General features: G+C 33.4%; 1 protein-coding gene across 1 annotated transcript; it reads left to right on the forward strand.

The window, feature by feature from the left end:
* Positions 1-667: 667 nt before the first annotated feature.
* Positions 668-1,969, forward strand: LOC140835852 (F-box/kelch-repeat protein At3g06240-like). Its single transcript, XM_073201263.1, has one exon. It carries the CDS (start codon positions 674-676, stop codon positions 1,967-1,969), a length of 1,296 nt encoding a protein of 431 aa, XP_073057364.1. The 5' UTR covers positions 668-673.
* Positions 1,970-11,401: the final 9,432 nt, after the last annotated feature.

The following is an 11,401-nucleotide window of genomic DNA, read 5'->3' on the forward strand; positions in this document are numbered from 1 at the left end:
AGTAGAAAATAATATTGACTCATAAATATAAAACCATGAATACGGTCATAAGCAAAAAATACCTTGGAGATTATTTTAAACATCTCGGGTGCACTCTATAGAACTCAGTATAAAAAACACAAAAACGTGGAGAAATTAAAACATATATTATAATTCTAATAGTGAATACCAAATATAATAATATATGAAATAATGATGGTTCTTGATAAACAAATAATATAATAACTAAGTTTCATTCCAATTGTTCAGACCTTTTACGACGACGTATATTGTAATCTTCTGGTAATTATTTACTAATTGAACATAGAAATATAGTAATTAAAGTAAATTTTCATAGAAAAACAAATGAAATAATTAATAACTGAAATTAAAAGAAATGAAAATTCATTATATATTATAAATCATTGTATTCAATCATTAAAAACATTATTTACATTTCAAAATCTCTCAAATCCAACAACCAAGTAATTTGACCATTTTCAAAAACTAAATTCGAGTTGTTCAAGTCTAAGTTTTCATTCAACAAAATATATAATAATACTAATATCAGAATAACACAAGCAAGAGAAAGCTTCAACTTTAAGACCACTTCAACTTCCTATGGTCTACATATGCATATGACACAGATGTAGCCCTAAGCAAATAGAGGTTTTCAACAACAAAACTGTAAAAAATGAACAAACCAGAATTATTCTTGATGGATCTACCATCAGAAATCGTCGTCGGTATCCTATCTAGGCTTCCAACACGAACCATCGTAAGCTGCAGATGTGTTTGCAAGCAATGGCACGAGCTGCTCTCAACTCCTGAGTTTGCCAAATCCCATCTTTCCGTATCCCCCCCCGGGCTACTTGTCCTTCATATGGATCCAATTATGAGTGAATACCGATGCAATGTTGTCGAATATGAAGATATTTCTCAACTTCAATACGGTTTTCCCTGTGATCAGGTGACGAAATTTGATCCCAGAGCATTCATTAGCTCCCCTGCATATTACCAAATACAGACGCAAGGTTCAGTACATGGTTTGCTCTGCTTGAGATACCAGCGCAGCAAATCAGATGATGTGATTTATATATGCAATCCGATCACACGTGAGTACATCTCTCTTCCCAGACTTCCACACGTTGTCGAGTATGCTAACTTTACTTGTTGTGGATTTGGTGTAAGCTCGATAACCGGCCAATACAAGGTCGTTCATATACTCCAAAAGAGCGTGCTTGAAGCATGGCAGCACGACAGGAGAGAAAATTACAGATGCGAATTCTATGAGTACCTGATCTACACGCTTGGGACAGGTTCTTGGAGAAGCATTCCGGAAAACTCCCCATTTGAGCATGCTCACATGTGCTTCGGCGTGTTTCTAAATGGAAATCTACATGGGTTGGTATGTAATTCGTCCAAATCCGCCATGTTGGTATCTTGCTTTGATCTTGAAGATGAATCATTCGAGCCCTTTTCTCCTCCATCTCCACTACAGATAACATCGTATCCGGGAGACTATATTTTACGCGTTCTGGATGATTGTTTGTGTATTTGTGAAAGTACTTTCTTATATGATGAGATGGGATTTGTTTTCTGGATGATGAAGGAATACGGGGTCAAGGAATCATGGTCGAGGCAATTCATTTTCTTGGCCACAGAGATTTGTCCTGCTTTGCCATTTTACGGAATTAGCCTGATCAAAGGTTATAAAAATGGTGACATCTTGTATTCTTGGGAAGATGAGACGGTGTACTATTACAGCAACAAGACTAAAACCAGTCATGAAGTTGCTCTGTTTGCTCAGTATTCAGATTCGAGTGATAGTTTCAAGACGATGCTTCACAGCTCTAGCTTTCTTTCACTCAAAAGTTTCGATGGCGAAAATGTAATCTCGTTTGCAGACTTTTCCGAGTCATCTTTAGCTTTTAGCAATACATTGGGATGGAGCCACATGATTGTTGATCTGAAGATTTTGATTGAATAAATGAAAGATTATTATTAAAAGATAAATGCAAATGTGATAAACATTGCTCCATATTTATTCCAAGTCTGCAGTTTTGCATCATATAAATCAGAGACAACGCAAACAAGCAAAAAATAAAACTTAACAAAATCTCAGAAACCAGATTACCTCTGGCTTTAAAAAGTACAGTATAACATAATTTGGCAAAATAATTATTGGACACGAAACGAGAAAATTTATCAGATGGTAGGTAGTCAGACATTAAAAAATCTTGAGTCAAACTATGATTTGGATCCTCTGCTGAGGGGATAAACACAACATGTGGTGCTCAGTTGTTAGAGTAAAACACAACATATGGTGATGTGCATTTTCTTTTTTATACAAGATGATCAATTGCGAACCCCTCAAATTGTTAGATGAGGATCCACATCCCAAAAATCAATGACAATCATTGAAAGAAAATATGTCTTGGCATGCAAGACATTATTTATTTCTTAATTATTTTTCATTTTGATAATATTACACATTAAAATATCAAGTAAATATTCGACTATAAGAGTTTTATCTTTCTAAATTAATTTTATTAATGATTAGGTTTATAATAACTCTAGATATAATATTCTTATTTAAAGTGATGGAGCCTCGCTGTGCAGATGTGTAGTATTTGAGGCTCTCAAATGCAACACTTAATCAAAGTGTTGTTTAAGAATTGTTCATTGAACAAGATTTCGGTTTCACTTGCATCCGTAGTTGTTTGGTTATTTTGTTGAAAGAAATTTAGAATACACTTTGATCCCTCACTGTATTAAGAGAGTTAGTTTTTTTATTGTTTACTTAGTGTTCTTTGGGTGTCTAAACTGATTATATTTTTTTTAGTGAATCTTTGCTGTGAGGCACCATACAAGTGTGTACACTTGGGCATAATAATTTGTGTCTTAATTTATTCACTTAAAGTAATTGTCTGTTAAATCATTTATCCCGGTGTATTTTGTCTTAGATGTTCCAACATCGCATATTTGAAATATATAATTCTCCAATTAATTAGTATTATTATGTTAAACAATTATTTCAATTGGTATAAAGAAAGGCACTTGACGTACAAAATGATATTCTGGTTATTTTGTTTATATGTACTAGGGTGTGCCACTTCTCAACACTGCACTTTGACCACTAGTTTTGGATGGATCCTTTGAGATGAACATGGACCTACAGAAGAAGGATAATGGAAAAATATCGCATTTCAAGTCTCAAATGACTCTTAAAATGACCTACTTCAACTTTATCACGAATTCAGTGAGTCTTACATGTGTGAAGACTCCATCTCATTGATCACAAAATAGTTTGGAGAGTACCTGAAAAAGATAAGAGACAAGAAGAAAAGTGTTCAGCGACCCAAACTTCCCAATATTGTTGCTCCCGAGAAGGTTGTCACCCACTTCAGGAAAGTGTTCGGCAACCCAAACTTACCAATTTGGCTTGGCATAACAAATGAAAGGCAAGGACAACCGTACCATAACTACAAACCTGTTCAAAAAATATATAGACTGACCAGTGACATTGGAAAAGGTAAACAACATATTGTTTCTTGTATATAGAACACAACACACACCAGTTAATGCACAACCCCTTTGGAACACATTGAATGGTTGGTCAGTTAGACTTGTCCAAGTTTGGGTTGCAAAGAAATAATCCAGTCTGGACCCAAGTAGGAATGGGAACAAAAGTTATTTTTAATTTGTGATTGCAAGTCACGGGAAATGAACTAATCAAGAACTTAGTTTGGTACTTGAACTGTGGGTGTTCAAGAAACATGACTGGAGAAGCTCAACTGATATTCCAATTGATCCAATGTTCTAGACCCAAGATCACATTTGGAGATGCTTCTCAAGGTAGAAATGTGGATAAGGGTAAGCTTATCTGTGATAACATTATCATTGAAGATATATTAATTTTTGAAAATCTCAAATATAATTCGATTAGCATAAGTCAGTTGTGTGATCATGACTATTCAGTTGAATTTAGTAAGTATATTGGTACTGTCAAAGAACTTCTTGATGCATTATAATGATAGGTGATAGGTGTGGCAACACTACAAAGTCAGTTGGACTACTTAACCGAGTGAATCAGTCTGCTTAGTTGCTTCAAACCTACCAAAGAACTGGTTGTTGAACACGAAGTTAAATCGTTTAAATTTCAAGGTCATTGCCAATCTGAGAAGTATGATTGGTTACTCGTTTGCCCAAACTGAATTTTTCGAAGACATTTTTTTTCAGCTTGTGAAGCAAGTTAGGTCATCTTTTAAGAACAAAAGGTGTAACTCATCAACTCGAAGCGTAGAACTATTGCTTATGGATTTGTTTGGACCTATCTCAGTCATGAGCTTAGGGGGAATGAAGTATGCTCTAGACATTGTTGATAAATTCTCAATGTTTACTTGAGTAATATTTTTAAAAATAAAAAGACTAAATTGCCCCTCAAGTGATTAAGATTTTCAAGAGACTTCTAAATGAAAAATCAAAAGGGATTGACAAAATCAGATCTGATAAAGGAACTAACTTTTTCAACGAAACTTTATCTACCTTTATAGAAAATAATGGAATCAAACATGATTTCTCAGCAGCTAGAACACCTCAACAAAATGAAGTTGCTGAGAGAAAGAATATGACTTTTAAAGAGGCTACTAGAATAATGCTTGTTGATTCTCGAATTTCTCAGAGATTTTGGGCTGAGTTAGTGAACAATGTATGTTATACTCAGAATAGATCAATGATTAACTAGAAATATGGCAATACACCATATAAGATCTGGCATGGCAAGAAACCTGTGGTATCCTAATTCAAATTTTTTTTATTGCAAATGTTTTATCCATGACAATGATAATAATCATCCGATTGCATTTGATACTAAGTCACATGAGGGTATATTTTTTGTATATTTACCGAGTATTTAACAAAAGAAATTAAATGTTGAAGAATCTATGCTGGCGTGTTTGATGAAACTGTGTTGACTGACCAACCTACTGATATAGATTGACTGAGAAATCGATTTGAAGAAATCAGTCTGGAAGATGAAGCCAAGGATGAAGCTCATATAAACAAAAGAACACTTCAATCCCAAAAAATTTAGATGTTTGATCAACCATTTGGACATGATGATGCTACAATTGACTAGTTTGTTGATGCACAAAGATCTTATGAAATCTCAACTGATGCTAACCAGACTGATGTCAAATCAAATGAGCAAAACCCAACTGATCTAGTTCCACAGAACAACAATGATGAACTCTATTACAAATGGAACAAGAATCATCCACTGGCTTGGTAATAGATAACCCAACTGCCCCTATAAGAACCAGATGACAAATGATCAATCGGTTTTTACATGCTACATTATTTCTAATATTGAACCTAAAAAGATTGATGAAGCTCTATCAATTTACTAGAAATCATGTATGAGACTTAGTTCAATCAGTTCACTAGAAATTATGTATGAGACTTAATTCCAAGGCCCTCTCATCAATAATTTATAGGTACAAGATGGGTGTACATGAACAAATTAAATGAAGATAGAACTGTAGTGAGGAACAAAGCAAGACTAATTAACCAAGGATTTAGGCAAGAAGAAGAAATTGATTATGATGAAACATATGCACCAATAGCTATACTGGAAGACATCTGAATGTTTATTGCCTATGACTCTCACAAGAATTTGAAAGTATATCAAACGGATTTTAAGAGTGCATTCTTGAATGGTAAATTTCAAGAAGAATTTTATGTTGAACAACCACAATATTTTATCAATAATTTATTTCCTGATTATGTCTATCACTTAAAGAAAGCTTTAAATGGTTTAAAACATGCTCCAAGATTTTGGTATGAAACATTGTTTAAATTTATAATTGAACATGATTTTGTTATATGCACTGTTGATAAGACTATTTAAATTTTACCAAAGGAGATCATACTGTATTAATATAAATTTATGTTGCTGATATTATTTTTAGGTCAACTAATCTCTAATTATTTGAAAAGTTTGCTAAACTGATCCAGGACAAGTTTAGATGATAATGATGGAAACCAACATTCTTTCTTGTTCTGCAAGTTAAACAATTGGATAATGGTATTTTTACAAGTCAAACTAAGTACACAAAGGAACTACTCCAGAAATTTGGAATGGAACACATGTCTCGCAGCATCAACCACATTGATTTCATCAGTTAAGCTTGATAAAGATGAAGGAAAAATATCATTTGAAGTAAAAATGTATCGATGCTTAATAGGTTCTTTATTGTACCTAACTATCAGCCGACCCGATATTGTATTTATTTTATGTATGTGTGCACGGTTTCAGTCTGATCCTAAGCAATCTAATTATTTAGCTGTCAAGAATATTCTTAAATATCTTAAAGGTAAAAAAAATGTTGGCTTATGGTATGCTAAATAATCTTTTTTTTTTCAATTTAGTAGGATATTCAGATGTACATTATGCAGGATGCAAGCTTGATCGAAAAAATACCAGTTGATTATCTCAATTTCTAGAAGAAGGACTGATTTCATGGTTTAGCAAGAAGCATACTTCCATTGCATCATCCAACAACGAAGCAGAATACTTAGCTGAAGGAAGTTGTTCTGCCCAACTGCTTTGGATTCAACAACAGTTGAGGATTATGGGATCAATGATCAAGAGTCACCAATTTTTTGTGACAATACAAGCATCATTTCAATAACCTTTAATCCAATTCTACTCTAGAGAACCAAACACATTGACGTCAGAGACCACTTCATCAGAGATCGTCCACTGAAAAGGACATAAGGCTAGAATATGTCTCAAATGAACAACAATAGGTGGATATATTCATGAAGCCACAAACGGAGACTAAGTTATCTTCTTTTAGAAATGTTTTAAGGCTCATTGGTTTATCTTAATAATTTACTTAGGGGTAATATTGAGTTTTTGAAATTCAACTGATAGAAGTCAGTTACTCTTGAGTTCAACAGACTTTCAATTTAGAATCTCAACTGAACTAATTCATTGAGTTCTTGAACTAAGCGATCTTATCATCTAGTATACTGAATTCTTAACTCAATTTAGTTCCTCATTAATATACATGAGTTTTGGCCGATCAATATCCAGAATTAGTTGTTACTTCAAAACTTTTTCTCCTCTGACAGAATGTCACGTGTCAGAAGAAAATCAAAAGTCGCCATACATATATTCATTCTAGATCCTTTGTATTCTTTACACTTAGCATTTTTTACAAATTATTCTGTAATTTCTAATCTTTTCCTGCTCTCAATCGTATACATCATTTCAATCTCACAAATATTTCAAATTTCGCAAAACACTATAATGGTAGCAACTACAACACCTGTTTACATCATGAATTCTCTTGCAGTTGACTTCGACTCCATCTACTCAGTGGAAGATGCCTCAATTACAAGATTTTTAAGGTGATTGAGTCATCTAGACTCAAATATTTTTCGGGCTATTTGCTGGATATATACGTCCTTGAGTTGTTGAGCATCGATGAGAAAGGGACTGTAATCAGTGATGGGAAGCTTATCTTTTCTGTCATAGGGAATGAAATCATAGTGGACGAGGTTTTCTTTGCTAATCTCTTTCAGTTTCCCTCTGTTGGGTTAATCAGCTTCTATTCTATTGAGGTGATCGACGTCGAAGAGATGCATATTATTTTCTCTACTTCTGTGAAAACAATCAAGACCTCTGCTCCTAAGAAAGATATGAAGTTGGAATATCAGATTTTGTGTGATCTTTTGGCAAAGTATTTGTTGTCCAATGCAGGATCTTTTGCTACGATTACCCTGGAGAATTTCAAGTTATGAGTGCAGTAGTCAAGGTTATGAAGGTGAAATAGTACTCAGTTCTATTCAACATTTTGAATCGATGGCTCAGTCTGCAAAACAATCCAAGAGGAGAATGAATCCAAGAAGCTCTCCAATACTGGGTTACAAATTTTTCATTTTTGTTAAGAAAAATATTCTTCAATCTCATCGTCCAGTTCATTCAAATTTTAAACAAACTAGATCTCCTTTTTTCTATTATGGAACGAGATCTTTCTCTTAGAGTAGATATTTAGCGAGTTGATTTGTGGCTTGAGATTTATTAATTATTGTATAAAAATAGTCTTTGTTTTAATAATATTTTATTATTTAATTTTATCATTACATTTAATTTATTTGTAGACATATGCAAGTTGTATAGATTAAATCCTTTAATATACTATAATACTATGAGGTTCACAACTCATGTTGATCATGAAATTCATTAGAAATTTACTGTATATTCTAAGTTTATTCCTAATCAATTCAGCCACCTAAAATAAGGAAAAAACTTTCTCGAGCTCAGAGCTAGCATCAGTAATGTTAAAGAAAGGTTTAATTGATATGAGCATGGAAATGTCTAATCGTATAAATGAGTGATCATATAATGACTCATTGAACAACATTCTCTCGGACTTTCCAAGCGATTATCAATAGTGGATTAAGTATATGGTTATGGTTGTACACCATTTGTCATTTGCCTCAGGACAACATAGAGACTGTAAGTACTAATGTTTCATTTTGACTCATTTATCGACTCCATGAAGGTTGTCGGGCAGCTAGATTGATTGTATTTTAGATATATATAGTAACCAATGCATTGTATTCATGGATTCACCGCTCATCTACAGGTGTGGATATCCTTTGTGTATCTGGTGAGTTAATGATAAAAGGAATCTCTGGCCAGAGTTTGAGTTGTCTTTTAAGAAAAAGTATTTTTTTTAGTTTCACACACGATGCCACTATGATTACTCAAAGATACATCACATTGTTATTAAATTCATGTGCAATTCTCGATATATCAGTGATTGTAAATTCCATCAGGATATATGTGTTTAAGCTATCTTAATATACGTTAACCATAATCTATTGGTTTTTTCAGGTATTATTAGTGATACATAGGGAAATGTGAGACAATACTACTAGACGCTCGTACCATGATTCTTTGGGTGCAATCAAATTTAAGTTATGACATTCTTGTGAACAACATATTGATACGGAGAATAAGGCTAACAAGGGTAAGCCCATATAAAAGATAAATATTATCTTGAATCACATTAATTGTGAACCTACAATTAACTGTATCCTTGAACCATTGAGGTCACAAAAATATTTATTTCCGTGTTTCTGTTAACATAGTAAAATTCAAGGAGTAGAATTTGATGATTAAATTTTATGGACATATAGCTTATAAAAGAATTTATAAGTAGATTACATATTTGGAAGTTGTGGGAGTTAACTTGACTGCTGATTATTTGAGGAGAGTGCAATTGCCTAATTAATTGAAGAAATTCCAAAATAAGCAGCCGCAAAAAATGAATCATTGAAAATTTTGAACTTAGAAATTTTCACTTTGCATCATAATAACAGATTTTGTACTCTCTTCACGTCGACAATGTCTAATAATCATGCGGGATTATGATGAAACCACATTCATGGATTGTTTGATTAATAAACTTGAAGTTTCATAGTCGAACAAGGATTGATAGATTTTCTAGTTGGTCAAATCACCTAAAGAGAATTCTAGAAGGTTTTAGAATATCATGCATACATAATGGCTTATCTAATCCTGTAAAATTTTATTCCAAAGTTGATATGATAAAGATTAGAGATTTGTGAAAGGAGAAACTCTTAAATCTATAAAGATACATATACAATTTAGAGACATTAAATATATGTTACCAGAGTTGATAACACACAACACAATCAAGAAAATTTAGACTTGATCATCCCATTGGCAGAGCACCACCACCACTCCATCGTACTCCGCCGCTTTTCCACTACAATTCCTCCATGTCGTCGTCGAAATATTGCCTTCTTCCGGCCGTTGATCTCAATGCACAATTTCTTCTAGTTTTCTAGTGCAAATTAGAAGAATATCACAAGCAATCAATCGTAGACTTGATTCGGAGATTGAAGAAGGCATTTGATCCAGTAGATCGTCCTAGGGACTTACAAAAAGAAATATCTTTGCTTAAAATCTGAATTAGTTAGAGTCGAGCGTTGGATTTATAAACATACGATATCCAAGCTAAGTTTCTATCGTCAAAAACAAAAAATTTTAAAATTCTATTACGCCTTAGGTGTGAGAAAAAGATTCTCCAACATTTTCCCAAATGCATTCTTCTTTCTTCACATGGAATTTTGGGATCCATTACATACTCCTTATCATATTGGAGCAAAATATTTTTTCACATTTGTCGTTGGCTTCTCAGGATGCACTTGGGTATCTTCATGAATTTCAAGTCTAATATTTTTCATATTTAAATCATTTCTTTTCCTTTGTTTCAATATAATTCAAAAATAAAATTCATACCATAAAAACTGTAATGCCCATCTACACAAAAAAAAACGTGTTAGTTATACACAAGCACATACACATAATCAACATTGATCAAGCTCGTGTTTTAAGTGTTTGTACCTTGTTTGTAAAGGGGTGAATGCATTTTTTTACGTTTCTCACTCCCACACCTTTATTTTCTAACTAAACACTAGCCGATATATTTGATTCTACATTACAACAAAAATGACTTTTCGAGGCACGTCATCAACAGTGTGCTTTTAACACATGCCGTTGATATTATTATGAACATTGTTCCTCATTACGTGCGCTATTGATATATTTACATCTACAGCGCGCAATAAATGCACACTGTCATCGTTGTTATTTAGGGCGCGTTTCTTGATACACGCTGTTATTATTATTTACTAACACTAACAGCAGCGTACTTTACATGAGTGTTGTAAGTATTCTCAATAATAAGCTTTCGCAAAATCCCCGAATCACTTTTATTTCCATGACCTTCTCTTTTATTTCCTCCTCCATCGCCGTTGCTGTAGAGATTATAGGCGTTTCCTGAGATGCGTGTAGTTGGTGCTTCTATTTTATTTCTTCCCAATTGCTTGTCTCTCTTGTCTCGTTTCATCCATCCCTAATAGCTCCCACGACTAACTACCCAACCCCTTTCTCTGCTCTTATGATTTTATTCCAGGTAAATACGCAATACGTGAAAGTATTTCCTTCGGTTTACCCCTTGTATTTACAAATTGTATTAGAGAAACATTTATTCATTTGTGAGAACTATAAATAGTGAACCGGTGTTTCTGATTTGAAAAAATTGCTTATCAGGGGAGGAAGGGCACACAATAGGAATTGGGGAGAAAGACATTTAAAAAGTCAATTAATGCTGCTTTAAAAAAAAAACATTTGGGCAGACAAATTTGCGGCTTGAATTCAAAGCTGACAGATTGGATTTAAGCGGAAAGGTAAGGGACGGAATTCTCTATTCTTATTTAGTTAAGTTAGTCTATTAAATTCGCCTTTTGATTTGTATATGCTAGCATGAAATCAATTTCAGGTGATTTGCGAACTGTTAAATTCACCTTTTGATTT

The sequence above is a fragment of the Primulina eburnea genome, chromosome 7 (assembly GCF_022965805.1).
Source record: "Primulina eburnea isolate SZY01 chromosome 7, ASM2296580v1, whole genome shotgun sequence".
NCBI classification, from domain to species: Eukaryota; Viridiplantae; Streptophyta; class Magnoliopsida; order Lamiales; family Gesneriaceae; genus Primulina; species Primulina eburnea.

Coding starts and splice junctions, on each gene's coding strand:
- LOC140835852 (XM_073201263.1), top strand. CDS start 674: ATGAACAAACCAGAATTATTCTTGATGGATCTACCATCAGAAATCGTC.